We start from the raw sequence: 24,465 nt of genomic DNA on the forward strand, positions 1-24,465 counted from the left end.
CGGTGTGGGTAGCCACACTTCGGCTCTTCGTCAGGCGGTGGCCGTTGGGTCGTTCCGCCTTTTGGTTGTCCTGGGCGGTGCTCCTGTGCACGCTCATGGGCGGGGTTTTGGGTGGACACGCGTTCTCATTTCTCTTGGGTACATACCTAGGAGTGGAGTTTTGGGTCCTGTGCTAACTCTGTATTTCACATTTTAAGAAACTACCAGACTGTTTTCCAAAGTGGCTGAACTATTTTACATCCCCACCAGCAGTGTATGAGGATTCCAGTTCCTCCATATGCCCGTTAACACTCGTTATATCTTTATTTCTGGTTCTAGCCATTCTAGTAGGTGTGAAGTATGTTTTATTGTGCTTTGATTTACTTCCCTGATAATTAATGATACTGTGCATCAAGTAATGATATGGTGCATTTTTTTTCTGTGCTTTTTTGGCCCACTCAAATCCTTTGCCCATTTTAAAACTGGGTGGTCTTTTTATTGAGAAAAACATGTTTTTATGGGTAGTCTATTTTATTGTTGAGAAAAGATGTTTTTAATTGTAAACGTGGTTTGGGCAGAAGACGTCTGGAATGGCCGTGCGTTTGAGCGGGGGCTGAGTGGTGTAGTGCGCCCAGGGTCCCTCGCTTCACCTCTCCCGTGCTAACCCGATTCTTATTTCAGGTCGTGTCCAGAGTGCCGTGTGATATCGGAGTTTGTAATTCCAAGTGTGTATTGGGTAGAAGATCAGAATAAAAAGAACGAATTGATTGAAGCTTTCAAACAGGGAATGGGGTAAGTGCTTTGAGTTCAGGCGTGATCCCGGTGACTGCCTTAGCTTTCATTTTAGTCTCTGCCGTCGCCTGCAGAGCCTCCCCCTCCCCTCCCTAGACCATCGCCACTCAGTTTCTTCCTTCTCTCAGGCATCGTGCTGGGCTTTGAAGATGCAGAGATGAGCGAAGCCACGGTGCAGTGGCTTCTTAGCTGAGCAGCATCCCCTAGAAATTGTTTCTGGTGCTGAGGTTGACTTGTCATCTGTGATCATTCATTCATTCAACAGATACCAATTAAAGATCTATATGATAGGCCTTTTCTAGTTGCTTGGGATACAGCATGGAACAAATCAGACACACTCCCAGCCCCCATACACCTGACATTTTAGTGAAGGAAATAAATAATGAGAAGAGACAAAAAAGATAAATAAGGAAGAAAAATATTAAGTGGTGAGCAGGGCTAAGGAGTGAAATATGCCCAGAAATGGGGAACAGGAAGTGAGAGGGTTGCAGTGTTAGTGTGGGAGACCCGAGCATGCCTCAGTGTGGTGACATCTGAGCAAAGACCTAGAGGAGATGAGGCAGCAAACCATGATGTGAGTGAGAAGAATGTTCTAGATGGAGGGAATAGTGTCTGCAAAGATTCTGAGGCTGAAGCAGGACAAGGGGCAGATTGTGTAGGGCTCCGTAGGTCATTGGATGCACTAGGCCTTTTATGGATGAGAATGGAAGTTTCAGTTAGAGGAGTGATATGAAATGGTTGATATTCTGAAAGGATCACTCTGGCTGATTCATTGAGAATATATTAAAAGACGAGGCAAAGGTGGGAAGAGGGAGACGAATGAGGCTGTTGCAACAATCCAGGCAAGATACGATAGTGACTTGAAACAGAGTGGTGGCTATGAATGTGATGGGAGGTGGTCAGATCCAGGTGTGTTCACAATTGCTGGTGTGTTGGATGTGGTGCAGGTGTGAGCAGAGGTTGAGGATTCAGATTTCACCTCCAGCATTACTACTTTCCATTTCTTTGCTGCACTTCCATCTTTGTCGGCCAGTTTCCTCTTTCAGTTATCTATTTTTGTAAACTAATCCCTGGGTTTATCGCTGGGAAACCAGGAGACAACAGCACTACACAGGTGCACACACAGGCAGACTTTGGAAGAAAGTTGTTCGCACTCTCTGCAGCTACTCACAGTTAATGTTTTGTAGTAATTAACATTTGAACTGTGTTGAAGAAGTAAGTATTATTTAACTAAACCACAGTGGATTGGTTTCCTAGGACTGCTGTAACAAATTCCACAAATGGGGTGGCTTAAAATGATAGAAATTTAGTCTCTTACAGTTTTGGAGGTTGGAAGCCCAAAATCAGGTGTGGGCAGGGTTGGATCCTTCTGGGGGCTGAGGGTGAATTTGCCCCATGCCTTTGTACTAGCCTCTCATGGCTGTGGGCAATTCTTGGCGTTCCTGGGCAGATGGCAGCAGAACTCTAGTCTCTCCCTTTATACAAGGAGGGGCAAAGTAGGTTTACAGTTTTAAGTACTCAAAACACAGAGTTTATTCTTGCATTACTACTTATTGTATTATTTTCCACAGGAACGACTGTAGACCTACTTTTCCCCACCCTGTGCTCTTTGCTGTATTTGTTTCTCCCCGTTCTGTCTCTTGGAAGAACAGGTGTGATTGGTTTGAGGACCCTCCCCATTTATCCAAGGTGACCTCATCTCAAGATCCTTAACTTTATCTGCAAAGACCTTTTTTCCAAGTAAGGTCACATTCACAATTACCAGGTCTTAGGATTTATCCTTGTTAGGGCCCCTTTTCTTTCGACTTGTACATGGCATCTTAGTCCATTCTGGCTTCTGTAGTAAAATACCTCAGTCTAGGTAGCTTATAAACAACAGAAACTTGTTTTTCCCACTTCTGGAAGCTGGCAAGTCCAAGATCAAGGTGCCGACATGGTTGGATTCTGGTGAGCACCCACTGCCTGCTTCATAGCTGGTGCCTTCCCACTGTGACCTTACTTGGCGGAGGTGCAAGCAAGCTCTCTGGGTATCTTTTGTAAGAACACTAATCCCATTCCCGAGGGCTTTCAACTTAATCCTCTCCTAATCCCATCACGTCAATTTTAAGGGGGTGTCGCCATCCAAACCGCAGCGTGGTAACTGAAAGGACACGTCAGAACTGGGAAAAGCAAGGGCTGCACGGTTACCGTTTTGGTCGATATCTGTGCTATTTCCAGCTGTTGGCTATTCTGAATACTTTTTGGAATTCCATTTTAACTTACAGTTTTTTAGCTTTACCTCTGTTTCTTATAAATCGTTTTTCTTGGGGCTACAATATACCCTTAATTTTTTTCACAGGCAGAATTACTATTCTTACTGTCTTATATAATATGCAGTTACTTCCTCACTGCTGTCTTCTGCACTACATCTGTACATTATATTGACATACACTGGAACCCCACAAGCTAACAATGTAATTTTTAAAATTTCAGCTTCATTGAAATACTTATTTTTTGTTGTTGAGTTTGTTCTACTCTAATAGTAAATACCAATTATATATAGTATTATCAACTATAATCACCATGCTTTACATTATTTCTTTGTTCACCTTATAGCTGAAAGCTTATTACTTCCTGCATTCATGGTTTTAGTTCTCCTGTTCAGGCCTTTAGTCCATTTTGAGTGGGTTTTTGTGTGTGGTGTAAGAAGGTGGTCCAGTTTCAGTCCTTTGCATGTGGCTGTCCGGTTTTCCCAACACTGATTATTGAAAAGACCACTCTTTCTCCATTGTCGTAGGCTCCTTTGCCATAGGTTAACTGCCCATGTATGTGTGAGCTTATTTCAGAGCTCTGTTCTGTTCCACTGATTTGTGTGTGTTTTTATGCCAGTACTATGCCATTTTGATTACCAGCCTGTGGTGTAGCTTGAAATCAAGAAGTGTGATGCCTCCAGCTTTGTTCTTTCTCCAAATCGCTTTGACTACTTGGGTCTTTTGTGGTTCCACATAAATTGTAGGGTTGTTTGTTATATTTCTGTGAAAAGTGCCATTGGAATTTTAATAGGGATTTCACTGAACCTTAAGACTGCTTTGAGTAGTGTGAACATTTTAACAATATTTGTTCTGCCAATCCATGAGCACATGATATCTTTCCATTTATCTGGGTCTTTATTTCATCAGTGTATTAATAGCTTTCAGTGTACAGATCTCTCAACTCCTTGGCTTAATTTATTCCTAGGTATTTTATTCTTTTTGATGCAATTGTAAATGAAATTATTTTTATAACTTCTCTTTCTGATAGTTCATCTTTAGTATATAGAAAGTCAACTAATATTTGTATATTGTATACCCTGCAACTTGACTGTTATAATGTATGGATGTAATGTTTTACATACATTAGAACCCCACAAAGTACTAATGACTTTACACCTTTAAAAAATTGTGTTTTTTAAAATATATATTTTTAAAGATTTTATTTATTTATTTTTAGAGAAAAGGGAAGGAAGAGAGGGAGAGAAACATCAACGTGTGGTTGCCTCTCGTGCGCCCCCAACTGGGGACCTGGCCTGCAACCCAGGCATGTGCCCTGACTGGGAATCGAACTGGCAGCCCTTTGGTTCACAGGCCTGCACTCAGTCCACTGAGCCATACCAGCCAGGGCTAGAATTCTATGTTAATAGCTTGTTTCTTTCTTTTCGTTTACACTTTGCAAATGTTCCACTACAATCAGGCCTTTTACCAACCTCACACTATCCCTACCCCCTACCCGCCACCAGACTCTGGCAACGATTTTTCTATTGTTTCTATGAATTTAACTTTTTTGGATTCCACGTATAAATGATACCTTATAGTATTTATTTGTCTTCTCTGTCTTACTCTACATATTAGCTGTCTTATATAATACGCAGTTATTTCCTTATTAGCATAATGCCCTCAGGGTCCATCCATTTTGTAACAAAATTATAGAATTTCCTTCTTTCTCATGATTGAATAATATTGCACTGGATACTTATTCCCATATCTTGGCTATTGTAAATAATGCTGCAGAGAACACTGTGCTACAGATCTCACTTCTTAACAGATGTGAGGTCATGTCTGTGATCTTGATTTGTATTTCCCTGATGAGTGATGTTGAGCACCTTGTCATGGATTTATTGGCCATTTATTTGTATGTCTTTGGGAAAAGTTTGTTTAGTTCCTCCATTCATTTTAAAATGGACTGTTCTTGTTGTTGCTGAGTTGTATGAGTTCTTTATATATTGTGGACATTAGCCCTTTGTCAGATACATGATTTGCAACTATTTTATCCCATTCAGTAGGTTGCCTTTTCCATTTTGTTGATAGTTTCCTTTACTATGCAGAAACTTGCAGTTTGAGGTAACCCCGCTTGTTTATTTTTTGCTTTTGTTGCCTTTGCTTTGGTCTCACATCCAAAAGAATTATTGGCGAAACCAATGTCTAGGAATGTATTACCCCCTGTAGTTTTCGTAGTTCAGATTTTAATATGTCGTTTTTCTGGGGTTGCTTTCAATATTTTCTCTTGGGTTTCAGCAGTTACATATTTGCATAGGAGTGGTTTTCTTCATGTTTTACTGCTCAGTGTTTATGTCATTCACCAAATTTAGGAAAATTTTGGTCATCACATATTTTCTCCACCTCTTTTTTCCTCCTGGGACTTTCAGATATTGTCCCACAGGTCTTGGGCTCTGTCGTATCTTTTCCTCTGTTCATCATCTCGAATACATTTTTAGTAGCTGCTTTGAAATTCTTGTCATCTTGGTTGGTCTCTGGGTCACAATGTCCTCATTCTTCATGTGTTGTCAATTTTGGATTGTAGTGTACACATTGTTAGGTTGCCAGATTCTCTTAGGTTCTATGTCCTAGAAAAACCTAGTGTACACATTGTTAGGTTGCCAGATTCTCTTAGGTTCTATGTCCTAGAAAAACCTCTGTAAAGCGTTGACATTTCTGTCTTAATAATAGGCAGGTAAATTGTTTGGAGTCAAACTCTTGGGCAGCAGTTCGAACCTCAGTTATTTTATCCTAGCTGAGTTGCCTTGAGCCTGCCGCACTGGCGAATGGGTCAGAGACGTGGGCAGAGTTAATGCGCAGTATTTGGAGCACCGCCTCCCAGGCCTTTTCTTTGTGGGATTGCTTCCTCACTTTCCAGTGGCTGATTTCTTCCAGTTCTGTCTTCTGTTCTTCAGGCCAGAAAGACTGGATTTTACCATTGTAGTTTTATCTATCCTGAATAAACACACACCCAGTTTTGGCCTGTTCTTGGATAAAAGCTATTATTTCTATAAAGATAACTTGCCTCTTCGCCATTCCATTCTTCCAGGTGTTTACCCTCTTGAAGAATCCTCCTGCTTCTGTTCATTCTCCAGTGCCTTTAGGTCTATTTTAAAAGGTTAGTGTTTCTGGTTATCTGCAAGGTCAGGTCTAGGAGAAGCAGTAATGGTTCCTTTAAGTTGCATATTAATTGCTAAAGGCTTGGTGTTTTCCTCATGTGATGTTATCATGTGTCCACCAGAGGGCAGGAGTGTCAAGGCAGAGGGGTTCAGCCTATACAAAGGAGCTTTGCTGGAGTTGTCCAAAAATTCTCATGTTATTGTTGTTTGGATCTTTCCTGGCCTTAGTTTCCATAGATGACTATGTTTTTATGCATTCCACAGACATTTACTGAGTACCCACTACAGGCCAGGAGCCTTCAAGCTAAGTAGGCACCAATGCGGTCTATAGAGATTAGTAAAGATAATTTCATGGAAAATTGCAAAGGGGGCAATTGTGATACAGACTTTCTGATGACAGATTCTTCATGAGAGGCCCAAGCCAGATGTCACAACAGGGAACGCACTTGGATCTACCTGGCTGGGAGTGTCAGGGAAAGCTGTGAAGATTGAATGCTTCTCCGTGTGTGTTGGAGAGTGAGTGGACAGAAGGACATGGGTGCCAAATGGGACAAGTTTTGTTTGGAGAGCGGTGAGAGTGGTCACTGAGGCTGAGAGGTGTGTAGGAGGTGGTGTGACCTACTACCACAGGTGTAGTAGAGACAGACCGGAGTCAAGTCTAATGGGGCAAAACAGGTGACCCACTGGAGATGCTCCTCTGCGGTAGTGTGAAGAGGTTGGAACCTGGTGAGAGGGGAGGCCAACTAAGAAATGACTGGCAGGCAGCAAGCAGAGTTTGGCATCCTAAGGGTTTCAGCAGTGTGGGAACTGAATGGACAAGCTGATTTGGGAGTGCTCTGTAAGCAGAAATGTGATAGTTGGATCTGAGAGCTGAGAACAAGGAGTGAAAGTGAACTGAAAGCTTTAGTCCTTGGTGACCAGATAAGGCTGTGGGGGGTGACCATTGTTTCGGGGTGGGAACTAGAGTTAAAGCTTGTGTCTGACAGACTCTGATAAGAATGAACCGCTTGAGCAGTCATTTTAAGATTTGCTCAGAACCTTTGGGCGTGGGGCATGGAAGGTGTCGGGTTGACACAACTCTGCTTGAATCCACTGCCTGGCCTCGTGTGCTGGAATCACACCTGGTGGGAGTAGCGCCCAGGCAAGCAGCACACTTCCTTCCCCCTCAGTGGTCAGTTGTTAGGGTCTGAGAGGCCTTCATCACTGGTCTCTTGCTGCCGTCCCCTTGTCTGAGAAACTCTGGAGTCGTCATCTACCACCCCTGGCAGCAGCCCACCTTTTCCATGATTTGGCTTTCTTTCTGCAACTTCCCTTCCCCAGTGCTCCCAGATGGCCCTCTGGGTCCTTGGGCTTTCTTCCTTTTCTTCAACTTGGGATCATTTAGGAAAATTTCATTTGAACAAGAAATGGGAATTCTCTATTTGGTTGTGATTTTCCTCAGGAGCAGGGATTCTTAACATAGGGATCTGTAGATACAATTCAAAGATTGGAAAAAAATTTAACATTTCGATACCTGTACTTCACAGACCTGTATTTTATGCATTTAGACAGCACATAGTTTAGAACCCCTAAACCAAGGAAAATTGGAATGAGACCTTTAACTTTAGGCAGCTGAAATCCACCACTTTCTCTGTGACTCCCAAGTCAAGACTTCCTGTGGTCACACTGACATCATTGCTGGCCTGGAGAACAGGAACCTTCCCTGGGTGGAGCTCCTACTGGGGTCTTGGACCCGAGGCAGTAGCCCAGCTTCAGCACTTTGGAACCCATGACAGCTGGTTCGAGGAATGAACCATCAATCCTACATTCCCTGGGGCCTTTCTGGAACACTGCAGTCTCAGAACAGTGGACTCCCCTCATGCAGGTTAAGTTCTGTGTGAGGCCATAATGTCACCGTGGGAATCTTATCCAGCAGCTTGGAAATCAACATCCCATCCTCTCTGAGCTTCTGCTTCCCTACCTACAACATGAGGTTGACCCAGTTCTGGCATTGTAGGCCGGGACAGAGGAAAGCAGTGGTTTATCTGGACTTTAGGTTCCCCACTACCTTGATTTTTTTTCTTTCTGCTTTTTAGGAAAAAAGCTTGTAAGTACTTTGAGCAAGGCAAGGGGACCTGCCCGTTTGGAAGCAAATGTCTTTACCGCCATGCTTACCCTGATGGGCGACTAGCAGAGCCTGAGAAACCTCGGAAGCAGCTCAGTTCTGAAGGCACCGTGAGGGTAAGGACTTTGCCACCTCTAGTCAGAAGACTCACTTACCTGTGGCCCTTTCTGTAATAGCTTTCACAACCAGAAATGGACAAAAGAAGAAGAAAAAATAAGCTACCCAGCCTTCATGTTGCCATTTATAATAACCAGGTATGTTTACTGGCTATTTTTACAGTTCTTCAATTCAGTGCGGCTCTGGGACTTCATTGAGAACCGAGAAAGTCGGAATGTCCCCAGCAGTGAAGATGTCGACATGACTGAGCTTGGGGATCTCTTCATGCACCTGTCTGGTGTGGAGTCATCAGAACCCTGAAGAACAGATGGGTTACCCGCATCTTGGGCTCTGCCAGCAGGGCCTTGCCCGACTAAGGTGTGCAGAGCTTCCTTTACTGCAGCTCCAGGTGGTGTGTTGCGTGGATTTGAGTGGGGTTGTATTTAATCTTGGTCTTGCCCATTCTCCACTATTACAGCCACGAGAAGAGTGAAGGATATAAAATAACCCAACAAGTGTATGGAATCACTACTTTTATAGTTAATATCTTAGTTGCACCTAAAGTTCCTCTGGGGGGACCAGCTAAACAGCCAGGCTGAGTTTTGATTGATTGCTTTTAAAACAAATTTGGCTCCTGTCCGTCATGAGCTTTAGCTCCCTGGAAACAGTCAATGTGCAGTTGCCCCTAAAGATTTTTTTTCTTACCAAAGGATTCCTACAGTTAGTTTCCATAGTACTTGTGGTCAAAACCATACAGAGCTTTTCCAGAAGCAAACAATGGGCACTGCACGCCTTAGTGCCCCATATGAGAGCAGGAGTCTCATTGCCGTACATTCAGTGAGTAGAGTATAAACTTCCTTCCTTGTACGGGAGACTCTTGAAAGTAGCAGGAAGTATACAGAGCAGCAGAGGTATGGCCCCTCCATTCTGGCCGTTTTGGGGGCCACAACTGAAAGAACCCTTGTACGCGTGCCTCCAGGGAAACATGTCCCTGGCTCTCCCTGCTGTGGGCATGGGCCCCAAGGTAATTGTGCTGAGGACTCAGCACACACATGCTCTTGTGTGTAGCTCCTACCCAGGCCGTCTAGTCTTACCTGTAAAGCTTGGCTTTAATTTGTAAACATTGAACAGCATCCAAAAAATCTGTGTTTCTGACCCAGCAGTAGTCCTCAGCATGAATCTCTGTCATCAGTTGTGATTTTAATTGAAGGAGCATAATCTTGTGAATCAGAACAAACTCATTCTAACCCTGAATTACCTATTTTTATAAATAGCTAGAGATATCAAATATTTTGTAAAGTGCATTAAAGTGTGGGTAGAAAAAGATCTATTCTTACCTGAGTGCTTTATACATAATTTTTATAGTTAACTCTTTAGTGAAGGGTGACAACACAGGCAAAGGCTGAATTAAATTCACTCAGCAAAGGCTCTGGGCCCATCTCCTGCTTGTTGAGTCCTGTTCCAGAGGGGTGTTCAAGCTGTGAGCTCAATGTTCAAAAGGAAGAAACAGCCGTTAAGCCTACATTTAATTTATTTTATTAAAATAACATAATTGAGGAACCATTGAATAACTATTTCATCAGGTGCAATAAAAACAAAATTAAAACCCAAATCAAGAAAACCTGTATTCCTGGCTTCCTCACATACACATATGCTGTGATTGTTGAGAGACAAGGCTGGCCAGCGGCCCCACCCCATAGGGGCAGCTCCTGGAAGACAAATTTCAGCACGATGGAAGACTGCTCCCTGAGAGGGCAGAGACTGGGAGGGGCAGGCCAGGCACCTCTTCTGGAAAACCACCCCAATGCATTGGAGACCTCCAAGAAACAGAAGTGTCCCACAGTACCAAAGCAGACTCCTTCAGGCAGCCGTGGTCTCGACAGTCCTGGGCTGTTTGGTGTATTATGTGCAAAACTACCTGTCTGGTGCCACACCACTAACTGAAGAAAAGTACTTCCTGTGATATAAGCATTCGTCATAGGACCTGACACTCAAAGTTTATCCACATGGTTCCCCTTCAGGGCCAGTTTGCCTACCTTCATTTCCCCTCTGACTTCTTTTTCTTACCCTAAAAATACTCATTTAGCCAATAGCCAGGGTCCCAGATCATGTATCGCCATCAGCAGCCACTGGTGCAGCTTGGAAAAGGCTCAGCTCGTGAGCATGGGGGACGCAGGTGGGGAGCAGGACAAACCAGCATTGTGAACGGCCTCCCTCTCCCACGGCCAGAAAGGGTAGAAAAGAAGGCAACATGAAGTAAGGCCCTGTGAATAGTCTGGAAGGTCCTTAGCAGCAGCTTCTCTGAAAAAGAGCTCTCTGCTTCCACAGAAAGGGAGCAGAAAGGTGGTGCCTGCTGACTTCCCTTCTTCCCCTGGTGGCCTGAGTGCAGGTGCAAAGTCAGCTAGAAGACAGGCAGTCTGGGGGACGTGGTCAGCGTGCAGGCGTTGATGTCCTCTGTGTGGGCCGCCCGGTGCAGGGATGGCTCAGAAGCGCTCCGGTTGATTTTCGGTAGAGAGTGTTGGAGCAGCTCAATGGAAGACAGGATCTGAAACAAAGCAAAGTGGTCTCATTATGTGGGCCTTGGCGTTTTCCCAGCAGCTTTTGACCAAGAATCCAAAGACACAGGCTGCTCTCACCTCACCTGTAACATCTTACGGAGAGTAAGAGCCCTCCCTATTAAGAAAAAGGAAGGAAGGGGGGAGAGAAAAAAACACCATACTTCCCTCCTTGTTTCTCATTAAGACCTTCTGCTTTTAATTTAATTAGTTCCAATACCTTTGAGCTAAGTCTTACCTGGGGAAAAAGAGGCCTCTCTTCTTTAACTTTCTTCACACAGTCTGCGACAAGCCGCTTCATTGCTTTGGGGCAGTTTTTGTACAGCTTACTGAGGTCTGGGGAGGCATACCCCCGGCCCACCATGAAGATGATCTGAGGGAAAGAAAACAGTTGAAGTAAACAACAGTGAAACCAGCGACTTCAACCCTCCAGCTGCCCTACTGGCAGGAGGCCCAGGGGCTTGCACAGAAGGAGAATCCTTTGTGGCAGCGCACGTACCTGGTCTCGGTTGTTGATGTGGGAGTAAGGCAGCTCCCCTGTCATAAGCTCATACAGCACAATGCCATAGGAGTAGACGTCAGACTGGAAGCTGAAAGGGTTATTATCCTGCATTCGGATCACCTCTGGGGCCTACAGGGACAAAAGGTGCATTCATCACCATCTGGGCCCTTCACACATCTGGGGACCAAACTATCCCTCCCAAGGTATGAGAGCCTTTCCTCTGCCCCCTATAGCTTTTCTCTAAACAGCCCCCCACAACCCTCAGACACTGCTAATTCAAGCTCAGAAATCCTAGTCTTGAGGCATCCCTTCCTATCACCCAACTCCTCCAAGCTATGTTTCATGGTTCTCTGATCTCTGGCTTTCTCCAGGAAACCCAGATTCACCCCAGGCTGTCTGAAGTCATCAAAAGCATCACTGAGGTGGCCTGGACTTTGAGGAAATGTGAAGAAACGCTTTACGTTTGTGCACAGACATCAGGGCACCCCTTCTGCCCTGCCCCATGCTAGTGTGAGCCTCTCCTCCTTACCATCCACAGGATAGAGCCGGTGGGTTGTTCAACCTGCTGAGAACCACTCCAGCGTGACTTTACTGTTGCCAAACCAAAATCTCCAATTTTCACTGTCAGGCCTTCATGGAGAAATATATCTCAATGCTTGTTAAGGACTCTGGTTTCAAAACACTGGTCAGGTTAATTTTGAAAACCTTACCAAAGTTCTTCCTAGCACAGCATCTACCTCCCATCTGCCCCAGCCTTCTCTGCACTGGATTTGCTAGGGTTTCTGAAGTTCTAAAAAGTGCTCTTGAAAGGTCCCTTCTTTCAAGAGGCACATGAGGAATGCAAGATGATTTGGCTCCAGCCCCAGATTCCTGGCCTGTGCCTTGCCACATAATATAGATGCCTTAAACCCCGAGACTTCTAAGAGTGCAGGCTGCCTTCTGGTGCTCCTGAGCCAAGCACGGCCTGCTGATTCTTTACCGTCACTTCTGCCTGCCCTCTGCCCTCAAGAGACATGTAAATAAAATAGCAAATCCCTCTGTAAGTGCTGAATGCTATCCTAAGACACTTCTCAGTAGAATAGGTACCACTTGGTAACTTCAAAATCAGAACCAAACTCACCTCATTTCTGGGTACAGAAGTCAGGCAGTTGTGGCTGACTTCTGGTTCACACCTCCTTAAAATCTATGGTGTCTGCTTTCATGGCATAATGTGTCGGTCTCAAACAACCCACTACAAAAAGGTATTCCATGCCTCAGACACGTACCCCAAATAAGCTGTGCCCCATAACCCAACTCAATGCAGTTGTTACGCCACTCGTGGCCACCAAGCAAAGTTTGGCTGAACCGCCACACACCTTTCAAAGGGAAAAGCGGAGGAGGGAGGGAGATGTACAATTGTTACCTTTCATGCCTGTTAGTGTGAAAAAATACCTTAATTCATTATTTTTCCAAAATACATTAAGTCTTAGAAAGAGGAAGGGTGGATTCTAATAGTAACCTCTAAGGAACTATTTCTATATATTTAAGACAATTATAAGTAATTTTGAAAATCTTACATTTGGCTTATAGCTACTTTCTGAACAGATACACACTCTACAAAACAGGGAAAAAGCATAAAAGACAAAAAAGCCCTGCCCCAGTTAAAGTGAGTAACAAACCACGATAAAACTAGGCCTACTTCAAGCATAACCGAAACACTTATCTCAACTCCTGCGGAAATTTTAAGTCTCCCTTCTGCTTTCCTTAATTTAGAGCTGAGCAGTCAAATGAAACTACCACCAAAGGATACTGTTGGATTTCATGTCTCTGTGGATGATGTTCTTTGCATGCAAATAGCTGTAAAGGGAAAATAACTTATTAAAAACAGTTCAAGGGGCGTGGCTAGAAAGCTTCTAATTACACTGCGAAACAAACCACCTGAGGGCTTGGCCCCAGTGCAGGTGCTTTCGGGGGTTGGCCCTGGGCTGCTTCAGGTGGGGACACAGAGCTGTACCATGAAGGTTAAGGTCACAGCAAAATGGAGCGACTCTCCTTTAAGCATTATTTTACTCAAAAAGGAATTCTCGCCATATATCCATTCAATGGAATATTATCAGACACAGAAAGGAATGAAGCACTAATATATACAATATGGATGAACCTTTCAAAAACATGCTAAAATGCCAGACAAAAGACCTCATATTTTGACAATGTTCTAAAATTAGCAATGGTTGCACAACTCTAAATGTACTAAAAAACTACTGAATTGTAATGGGGGTGAATTTTACAATGTGAATTTTATCCTGATTTTTTTTCTAAAAAGTAATTGTGACCAGTTATTTCCTAAAATGTGAGGTAGAACATGAGATTTTCTATAGCACTTACAAGCACAGCTTAGCTTAAGGCACACACAAAGGGGTAGTGTTAGTAGAGGTGCTGAGGATTACCTTTAAGCATTCTCTCCAAAAGAAAAACTAAATCTCCCTGGCTGGTGTGGCTGAGTGGATTGAGTGCCAGCCTGAGAACCAAAGAGTCGCTGGTTCGATTCCCAGTCAGGGCACATGCCTGGGTTGTGGGCCAGGTCCCCAGCAGAGGGAGCATGAAAGGCGGAAACACATGGATGTTTCTCTCCCTTTCTCCCTCCCTTTTCTTGTCTAAATCTTTTAAAAAAAGAAACGTAATTAATGCAACATCTGATGCCCACAGAGGGCACGGCCATGGGTGTCCAGCATATTGAGGGCAGTGGCTGAAAGCTGCATCTGAGCCCCAACAGGGTACCTCGGCTTGGGTGAAGACACGAAAGTGACAAGTCCTTCAGGCCCCACCAGAGGCTCATTTTCAGATGTGCAAAAATATCACATAAGTCACTTAACACACTTGGCTTTTCCTAATCCCGACTGCGATTTAGAGACAAGTTGATACTTGGACCCCAGACTTTGTCATTAGTCTACTCACTCCATTCCCTGAGCCGTCTGCCGGGCAATGTCGATCAACTGGAACATTTGGAACTTGGTCTCTTGGACATGCAGGTGTTTATAGAGGCTGCTGCCTTCGCACCACTGGGTCACTATCGCCAGATTGTCCTTCGTCATGTAGCCCATGAAAAGCAAGATGTTCACGTGCCGTGTTTTACTGGAGGAGGGAGGAGAGAAGGCTCTGAACTCTCCCTTGTTTCAGCATGGAGAGATCTACTCTGCTTCTGCACTGACACCAAACCCCGTGTGTTTGCGACACCACCCGTGCTTACAATCTGCACGGCTGGCAAAGCAAACACGTGACTACAGATACGCCAGTGGGTGTTCTGAGCCCACCACGATTCACCTCAGTGCTGGCCTTGTTTGTAGAGAGAACATTCTTTTTATCAGTGTACACTCCCAATTTTCCCCACAGGGGTCGCCGGCACCCCGCACTGATGGAATTCGTCAATATTCAATTTACTACAGCAAGTCTAAATAGTGACTCAAAGATTTCAAAGCTGAAGGTTTGACATCTAGAATAAAGGAACTTGGCCTTTGTCTAGAGCTCATGGAAATAAATGCCAAAATCGAACCTGTTTCTCCCTACCTCAAACCAAAGCTCAAGACAGAACCTGCGCTACAAGATACAGTGTGCGCAGAGACCTAAAGCAGTGGAAGGGGGTGGCTCATCAAAAGGGGCTCTTGCAAAGGTTTGAAACCACGTAAGCTGGAAGGAAACCTGCCACTCCCTTTCACTTGTAAGGGAGGAGTTGCAACCACTGGTCTGCACTGTGCAGCCCCCTCGCCACCCATGCGCCACCCTCGCCACTCCAGGCGGGCTGGACAGGCCAGCTTTCTACTTACCGCAGGACAGCCACCTCGTTCCTGAAGGCCTGGAACTGCTCGGGTGTGGGGTCAACAACCTTTAGGATCTTTACTGCAACATCTCCTGCAAATCAGGTTGTCGTCAGTACAATCAGTTGAATGATCTTTATTTTTCATATACCCTAGTTTTGAGATATAGTCAATCATTTATTCAAAAGTCATGCATGCACCTATACAGATGAACAATGCTGCAAATTTCTAAATCATTTAAGTGGCTGACAAAGTTATATGAGCCTGGCATCCTGAGGTAAGGTCTTGAGTGGCAGGTCACATGACCTGCGCCTGTGAGGATGACATCAGTGGGTGTATAGGAACGGCCCAGCAGACTCTGAATCTTTGGGGCCAGAAAGGCTGGTGCTAGGAAGCAGGCCATTTAGCAAGCAGTTGTTAAACTCAGCAGCCACATTTCAGTGAGTCCTCGGATGGTGGCTTGTACAAAATCAAAGACATATTAAAATTAAGCTTCCTTGCTTCAATACCATTCAAAAGAATCCCCAGTGATTACTACTGATTGCTCACTGCATACTGGTACAGTGTCTTCACAGGCATTATTACCTCCTTTAATCTTCACATTGGGTCTATGACATAAACACTGTTGTCCTCATTTTACAGAAAACAAAAGTTTAGTGACAGATCACAGCCACAAACCAAAGTGCCAGAACCAGGATTAGAACCCCAGTCTGACTCCAGTGACTACACTTCTAACTACAATACTGACAAGTAACTAAGCGCTGTCAGTCACTGTGAGCCTCTTTATATAACCTTAGACATAGCCACGGATCAATTCTACCTTATGTATGTTACCAATTTAGAAGCCACTTTCAGAAGGGCTTTTATGTTGTATTACAGAAATTACTTACTTAAAGCCTACTAGGACCTCAGATTTTCATGGCAAATGAATTTACTAAAGCACAGCCTTCTGGTGGTCAAACAAAGTGGGAATTAGTTAAATGACATCTTGAAGGTACTTAGTGCTTCCACAGAGCAGGCACATCATACCTTTGCAACCACTGTTGGAGCATTCCCTGTTTCACTTTCTGGGAACACCAACTGGTGGACGGTCGTTACAACAGACCCCAAACTGCTGCACTGTGATCTCTGGTTTTACCACCTAAAGCTCAAGTCCCTGCTTAACAGCCTCCACACAGGCTCTCATCCAGTCCACCAGCACAAGTCTTTACCAAGAGCCCAGGGCTGCCTGCGAAGGCGCTGCTGACCAGGGATGGAAGATGCGCACTAAGTTCACAGCTGCCTTCTACCTGGGAAGATGCAGCTAGTAAACCATGGGGCTCGAACCTAGGTTCCTTATGGGTCAATAGGACAAGCGTCTTCAGCACAGTTGCTCATTCTGGAGCAGATTGAGCCAAGATGGGGAGGAGGGGACAGAAGTGGAGTCAGTCTTTTGGTAGAGAGGATGTAGAAAGGTCTGAAGGAAATGGGACAGAAGCCAAGGGGAGGATCTTACTAACTGGGAAAGAGGCTGCTCCAAACTTCTACACGAGGAACCAAGGTGAGGTATGGGAGGGCGGAGTAAGAGAAACCTGGGCTGTGCTCAGCAACCTCCAGCATGGGATTTGGGCATCTGCAGGGTAGCGGGGAGGCCAGGGAGGCATCCACCCACTGCCAGAGCCCAGGTGAACAGGGCTTATCCCAATTAAAAGTCCATCTTTTCTTTGTTCCATCATCACGGCCCGCTCGAACCCTCTTATCTCTCCAAATCCTGTTCTCCAAAGATACGTCACAACTGTGAGTCATCCACAACCCCTGGGTCTTCATGCAGCTCACAGATACAAGACTGAACAGGGTCAAACCAAAGACAGGGCCCTGTGGCCCCTGCTGGGACCCAGCTGTCAGCTAGCTGACAGCCACAGTTCCAATAACAGATTACATGAGTATGCAGTTTCTCAGAAACCCAAACTCTCTAAGACCCCATTCCCTAATTTACATGTAAATACTCCAAGGACTGCCGTGACAGGCATTCAATCAAATAGGGACAAGGGGCAAACATAGGAAAATGGATATCAAGTCACATAAAGAACGCTATTCTACTTGGTAGGAACTGTCCAGACCCAGAATGATATCCTGTGGGACCCTACAATCCGCACCCACAGGCCTCCACTCCTACTTAGCCTTTCCCCTCTTAACTCTGCTGAAGCCAGCAAGACCTTGAGTTCCTCAAACAGGCTAGGTGAGCGGCCCACTTTGCACCTGCAGTTGCTGCTTCCCCAGGTGTATGTATCACCCTCAGGCCTCAAAAAAATGCCACTTCCTCAGCAGACTCGACTCTACAAGAACTGTGAACTGAGGCTGCCATTCCACACACACCTGCTCTCCTCCATTTTTCTCCTCCACGTAAAGTACATTATGTACTGTACTTTTCCTGAATATTGTCCCCACCAGAATAAAAACTCCAATAAAAGATTTATCAAAGTTTCGTTCGCTGCTTCATTCCCAGCCCCTAGAAGAACACTCGGCATTAGAAGAGTGCCCAGGAAGAACTGCAAAGGAATGAATTCTAAGATGCAACTGTCTGCAAGGTAAGTTATGAATTAACAAGCTGCCTGTTTGAGGCTCTGCAGTGGGAAGTGGGGACGGCCTCCGGCAGGAATACTGAAGACTTAGCTGTACGCAGCCCAGGTCAAGAATCAGTTTCTGGCAGGGCAAGTCAGGACTCAGTACCCAGTCTCAGGCGCCCAGGCATGCCCGGCCCCAAGCCTGTAGATTTAGGTCAGGGTCCAAAACGTCTGCTCTCCAAAATATCCAAATAACCCTTATAGGTGGCAATCTTAAAACATCTAAAGGACGGTACTTATTTACATTAGCAAGTAATATAAATAGCAAAGGTAAATAGCTGGGGAGCTTTTTATGGAGGGTAGCTACATGAAGTAGTTAACCAGAACGTCTTACTATCCCTTAATAGTAAAATCAGAGGAAAATACAGTACGAACAAATTAACACATTCCTTACTGGTTACTGTGTTTTCAGTACGATACTAAGTTGATTCTCATTCATCATCACTGAAGAAGGAAGTGCTATTATTGGTAAACGTGGAATGTTTTTAACCTTTTAAAGCACCAATTCATTTCCCTGTTTAACCACTTAGGATTTTCTAAAACTTATATACACCCCTGCTTTCTAAAACAGACTAAAACAATCATCATTCTTCCTCGTCTTACTGACTCAGTGAGTGTTATAAGCCTCAGCCTCAGGCTGAGTCAGGGATCCCCAGACAAGGGTGACACCAGACTGCTCGCCTCACACGAAGTGGCCCCAGACGCTTCTCCAGTTTGGAGATCTGCTCTTGAGGGTCTCTGCTCCTTCTCATGCTGTCCACGATGGTCCCCGCCCTCAGTGTGACAGTCTCTGCCGCTGTCTTCATCCCATTTCATGTGCTATTTGTAATTAGCAGAAACTAGCAAATCAGAACCCAAACTTATACTGAAAAGGAGCCTCTGTGCTTGGGCCCAACAGCCTCCTCTTTGCATCAAGTGAGCTTTCGTTCACGGATCTGAGTCTCCATCCTGCGTGCTTCGAAACCCTTCTGTTTACTCCCTCAGCTGCTAGACAGAATCAAAAACTTAAAACTCATCAAAGCAGGGATTTTCAATAGACTGGATAAAACATCATATACAGGAACCAGAAAAGCAGTAACAGGGGGAATACAGCACAACACACTCAATCTAGAAATTATGGTTTCCTTGGCCTTTCTGTTTTTTTTTTTATTCAGAGGCCTTGGCTCACTTTCTGAGAGGCTGACATAAGTCAACTGCTCCAAAAAAAAAAAAGTCCATTGCTCCTCGCTCCTGATTTTTGAGACTCTTTAAGTTAAAAAAACTAGACTGTTAAAAGCATTTGACATGTTATCTACCTCCGAACAGGAGTCTTCATGGCAAAACTAAAAAATATTTTTATTTATTTTTAGAGAGCAGGGCAGGGAGGGAGAGACAGAGGGAGAGAAACATCGATGAGTGAAACACCGATTGGTTGCCTCCCGCACGCCCCGAACCCGGCACAGCCCTGGCACGTGCCCTTCCGGCTTGCAGGCCAGCGCTCACACAGTGAGCCACACTCTAGCCAGGGCTAAATAAAATCTTTTTTTTTAATAAATAAAAAGAATGGTATGAAGTTTCACTGAGAGAGTTGATCTCAGATGTAATCAGTACCCTGGAGAGTGCTGCCTCAAGCCACAGAGCTTGATGACTCTTAGCCCCTGCAGACCCTCTTTGGACTGAAACATGACTTCACCCCATGCCTTGACGTAAAGGCCCCAAACTTACCGTGCCACTTGCCCTTATAAACAGTTCCAAAGGAGCCTGACCCAATCCGAGTGGAAAGCATCACCTCACTGGCTTCTATTTCCCAGTAATAGCTTGAATCTCTCTGTCCACGAGGCCTCTGAAACAATCAAAGATCATCAAATACACTCCATGGAATGGGAAGGTTCTGTTTGTTTAACAAGGGTTTCAAAGATCAACTCAACCCCATCCATTCCCATATCTTTTAAAGACAGACATATTAACTAGAATCCTAATTTTTGTCTTTTGAGAAAATACCATGTTAGTTGTGCCCTCCCTTAAATAAACCAGCAAGTTTTCCCAATGCAAGTATACCCAATATGGCACTGACATTTATGATTCGTTAAATGTTTTTTATTAGAGTTCCCTCCTCCCCCCAAAATTAAAAGCATTCTCATTTCTAAGTTTTTCTTACTGAACCCTAACCTGCAGGAGATACTATTGGCCATACTCACAATTTTGTTTTTCTCCTGGGTCCCAGATCCTGGTGCCCGTTCTCTCTGTGCTGGCACAGGGGTTTTGGGCTGTGACCAGCCCGTTGGGCTCAGATTGTTGGGGCTGCTGGACAAGGCTGAAGGTGAGGCTTAATGGACAAGACAAACAGAATCCACACATGGATAAGCCAACAGAAGATACCCAGCAAAGAGAAAAAGCCCATTACTATTTGCTAAATGACTTTGGACAAGTACCTGATTCACTGTGACTTCGAATTGCATCCTGAAACAGAAAAGGAAAGCTGGTCAATTTCTGCACTAGAAAAGGATGCTCTCTGGGGAAGGGGAAGAGGAGGATTTGCAGGAACAAAGATTATAAAACCTCTAAAATACAAAAAGTCTAATTACACACTTTCTTTTGATTAAATTCACCAAATGTCAGTGGCTGATATCTCCAAGATTGTTACCATCAAATATTAACAGGACTGATGTTAATTTGTCATATATAATGAAAACCAAATTCTTTATCTCAGAAGCAAGCAATGCGCACAGCAAACAGACTCTCTTAGGAAGGCTAGCAAAGTTACTATCAGCTAAGATCTTTCCTGTGATTGGGGGTCGTGCTCCAGTGAGGCTCAAAAAAAGTGGGGCAATCCACTGACAAATTCACTCCTACTCCTCTGAGAGTTTACTCGCGCACGTCAACCAGAAGCTGGATTTGATACGAGCGAGCACTATGGCTATATTACTTTATCCGAGCCTAAAACTGCAGAAAGATGAAAGGATCATAATCCCCCAGTCCAAAACCTAAATTTTACACATAAGAAAACATGTAACAGGACAAGAGACTTGTCCAGTGTCACGCTGCCAGCAGGTGGCAGAAACAGAACAAGAAACCATCACCATGGCTCTTAGCCTGTGCACCACAAAATGCCCCTCAGACCTACGGGCGAGTGCTGAAATTAGCCGCACTCTACTCAGGTGAGAGAAGTCAATGCTATCTATAGAATTTATTACAAATTGTTTGGGTGGAACAGTTTAAATCACAAGGCCCTCCACAAAACCTAAATCCTCATTTTATATATCCTCACTTGACAATATATAAATAGTAAGAATATAAAACCACTTGGCACCCGCATCCTTAAAAAGGATATTTTTCTGGGAAGTGCTAGTCTCTGTTCCCGCTGTGTCACCCCAGTAAAGACACTTTTTCCACACAACTACCACTGCAATGCTCCCACCCCGTGACATCTTTACAAGATTAAAAGAAAAATCATAAACCACACTGCCCACCCCGCCTTTGGCAGCCCCACCAAAGCATCTTCAGAGTTTACCAATACAGCCTGGTTCTGAGGTTCCCACACCTGGCAACTCTTGAAGAATCAGCCAGAGAGGAGCTTAAGATGACGGATTCCCATCCCCTCTCACCCCAACCAGGACGGCGTAGGCACGTCTGGGACAGCGGCGGCGAGTCCGAGGATCTGTTAGGTGCAATAGGATGACTGCCGGGCGGGTGATACGTTGGCCCAAAGTAAACGTGAATTTTATTAGAATATGAAGCAGCCAGTTTTGTCATCCAGCTCGTCTGTTCTTTGTTTTTGGTCAAAGCATGGCACGGTCTGTTTTCACTAACCGGAAGTACACTCCCACTTATTAGGGTTTTTTCCTTCCCTGTGTCTATCATATGACTCATACTCATTCTGTGCTTGTTTCTACACTTGGAATGATTTATCCTAAAAGGGACTTTTCAATCATCTTGGAATCTAAATATTAAAGAGAAATATAAGTGGCTTTAACAAAGCAAGAATGTGTACTTAAAAAATGCTGAATCATATGTGATAAAAAAAGAATCAAAATTTGCTGTCTCTAAAGTACAGAGAACATTAAACATAAGAGTAGTTCTAGTTTACTTTTATAACAAATATTCCAGAATTTTCACATTTAATTTTTCCTCTAAGAATTAAAGAGTATTTACACAGGAACCAGTCATATAATAGAAGAAAAGTAACTGGTTATTGTATTATTATCAGGACTAATCATGATAGTAACAAATAAAATTCATGGCTCACATGCCCTCCTCACAATAATCTTGTGATATTCAAAGTACGCCCCACCCCTACACACGACTACAACAGACCCCACATTCAGAAACCAGCTTTTTTGTGGAGTCCCTGCCACCTCTGATGGGTAGGACAGGTATGTCTAAGTGATTTGACGGCTGAGTGAGGTAAGCTGTGCCTGAAGAGGCAGGTGTCCCTGAGGTTTTTCAAGGAACAAATCCTGAAGCAGAGCGCACAGAGTCGCCTCTGATAAGCTTTTATCAGAGACAAAGGATTTTCAGGGCCTATCAACCCAAATGACAAAAACAAAATGATCTTCTGGAAGGTGGGCCTCTTGTAGTACAGACTTCTCCCACTAGGTGAGTTCCCTATCTGTGTCAGTGCACCAGCTGGAGTTGTTGTGAGAGGCTGTGTTCCGCTTCAGTGAATTTCTTTTGATGACTCAATATGTTTGCCCATTTCACGATGGGTTATCTACAAACTCACCTCCCACACCACACTGGGAGTTTAGCAGTTTTGGAGCAAAAACAACATTACCCCCATGCCCTACCCTCCCTGTTCTTCCGATCTCACCCCAAGTGAGTTTACGACTTTTATTTTTGGTTTCTCCTACATGAAAAAAAGTCCTTAAAGGGAAAAGTTTTGCCGATGTGGAAGAGGTGAAACAAACAAAAAAACAGCACAAGTACAAGAAGGCATCAAAATTGATGAGTTCAAAACTGTTTTTGAGCAGTGGAAAAAGTCTCGATATGCGTATTGCATCAAATGGGTAGTAGTCTGAACATGATTGAAGTTTAAATGCACAATTACTTATAAATAAATTCCATTTTGTGGGAGTCCCCCCTTGTTTTACATTTCTAAACAAGGTATAAATAGAATAGTGATGCTGTACCAACCAAATGAATCTAGCATTGTTCTTGGGTTGGAATTGATTCTTTAAAAAAATTTGAATGCCTTCATCCTCAAAATCACACTTGAGAAACTTATTTCACCTATCAGCAATACCACATACAGTATTTTTTTACTCCTATGTACTCTATTACAAAACAAACAAAAAACCCATGAAAGTATGACAAGAAATATATAAAATGTTTAACTTAGTGATTATTTCATTTTTGACAGTCTACTATCTGACGGTCTCAGCATCCTGTTAACTGACAAGAAAGCAAAGGCATGAAGAAGAATACCTACTCTTCCCCTCAAACAAACTCCTCTGGACCACGCCCTGGGAGAAGCATTCAGGCTGTTATTCTAGTCCAAAGCAATGAGAAATAAAGAAGAATAAAGAACAAAGGAAGTGTTTTAAGTGTATTCAGTTGTTATTAAAGATCAACCAGAAAGCAAACCAAACAAACAGAACACACCAAAAGCCGAAAAGAAAAAGCAGTGTGAAACGTTAGCTCTGGCACTTCGAGTCTCCCATAGACACGTGATTAAAATCCTATGACCCCACCCTTCGGTTTATTAAATAAGAACATTTGGAGTCTTTCAGAGAGTTTGTAGTTCTCCATCACTATTATTTTCTTTCCCACAGCAAAATGAAACTACTCTTTATGCATCTTATTCACTAGCTCACGGAAATCCTATTCAAATCTGACATAAAAAAATAAGTTCAAATGTTAACATTTCTTCAGAAAATTTTAGTTCTCCACTTGAATGATATACCAACCAGATTACTCAGTCAGTCTAAAGAGGAAGTGGATAAAAAAGAAATTCAGAAAGTCCAGAGACCCAAGAAAATGCTCCAATATTATCACGTTTAAACCCCAAACTCTCTGGCACAACAGTTAACCCCACACAAATAACTGGTCCCCACTTCCACCCCATAGGGCCCCATTACCTCAATCATCCTGCTGTCCACAGGCAGGGTGGTGCTGACCATGTGGACATTAGGTGTGGACGTCGACCTCTGCCTCTGGGAGAGGGAACCTTCAGAGGAGGGGCTGGAGGTGTTGAATGTGAAGGCGTGGGGTGTGGAGTATCTGTGCTGGGAACTAGGCAAAGGAAAAGAAAGGTGATTCCGTAACAGACACTTAGGCCTCCCCACTGGAAAAGTCACTCCACTACCAACTTAATGAAGATGCTCTGGGACAAACCCCACTGGCACTACCACCTTTCACAAATGTTCTTCTCTTTCAATATGCACCGTTTAAAAAATTTCTTCTGTCTTGGTGCTTTTGCACGCAAATTTCAAAAAAGGAAATAATATATGCTCTTGGAATTCACGTGAAAAGAATACCACATTATAAGCTGGTCTTCTTTTTAACAAATCACCTCTAGAAAATACTCCAAATTTTTAGACCATCTCTGAGAAAGAACAGATTAGCATCTGCCAACCTACTAAGCTAACTGGAATTTGCCCAGTTTAATTCAGAGACTAAATTAGAGAACTTTAAGGAAAATTATTTAACAGATGGTTAGACCTGCTGAGCATGTCT

At 43.9% G+C, this 24,465-nt stretch overlaps 2 protein-coding genes across 5 annotated transcripts in view; one reads left to right on the forward strand and one right to left on the reverse strand.

Moving 5' to 3' along the window:
- Positions 1 to 10,653, forward strand: part of MKRN2 (makorin ring finger protein 2) — a 43,090-nt gene extending 32,437 nt beyond the window's left edge. Inside the window, exons 6-8 of the mRNA XM_024556428.4 lie at positions 661 to 771; positions 8,236 to 8,380; positions 8,544 to 10,653. Coding sequence (XP_024412196.1) covers positions 661 to 771; positions 8,236 to 8,380; positions 8,544 to 8,681 — 394 coding nt within the window. The 3' untranslated portion in view covers positions 8,682 to 10,653. The remainder of the gene's footprint in view (positions 1 to 660; positions 772 to 8,235; positions 8,381 to 8,543) is intronic.
- The window catches only part of RAF1 (Raf-1 proto-oncogene, serine/threonine kinase), a 73,007-nt gene continuing 58,422 nt past the window's right edge, over positions 9,881 to 24,465 (reverse strand). For all 4 annotated transcript variants that reach the window (XM_053930454.2, XM_024556426.3, XM_045192422.2 and 1 more), the window contains 11 exons: positions 23,868 to 24,021; positions 20,223 to 20,250; positions 19,989 to 20,116; positions 19,516 to 19,633; positions 15,218 to 15,302; positions 14,352 to 14,528; positions 13,207 to 13,253; positions 11,947 to 12,065; positions 11,415 to 11,546; positions 11,154 to 11,288; positions 9,881 to 10,905 (listed from right to left, as the gene is read on the reverse strand). In XM_053930454.2, the coding sequence (XP_053786429.1) occupies positions 10,762 to 10,905; positions 11,154 to 11,288; positions 11,415 to 11,546; positions 11,947 to 12,065; positions 13,207 to 13,253; positions 14,352 to 14,528; positions 15,218 to 15,302; positions 19,516 to 19,633; positions 19,989 to 20,116; positions 20,223 to 20,250; positions 23,868 to 24,021 (1,267 nt within the window). In that variant the 3' untranslated portion in view covers positions 9,881 to 10,761. The remainder of the gene's footprint in view (positions 10,906 to 11,153; positions 11,289 to 11,414; positions 11,547 to 11,946; positions 12,066 to 13,206; positions 13,254 to 14,351; positions 14,529 to 15,217; positions 15,303 to 19,515; positions 19,634 to 19,988; positions 20,117 to 20,222; positions 20,251 to 23,867; positions 24,022 to 24,465) is intronic.

Source organism: Desmodus rotundus, chromosome 8, assembly GCF_022682495.2.
Source record: "Desmodus rotundus isolate HL8 chromosome 8, HLdesRot8A.1, whole genome shotgun sequence".
Classification (NCBI taxonomy): Eukaryota; Metazoa; Chordata; class Mammalia; order Chiroptera; family Phyllostomidae; genus Desmodus; species Desmodus rotundus.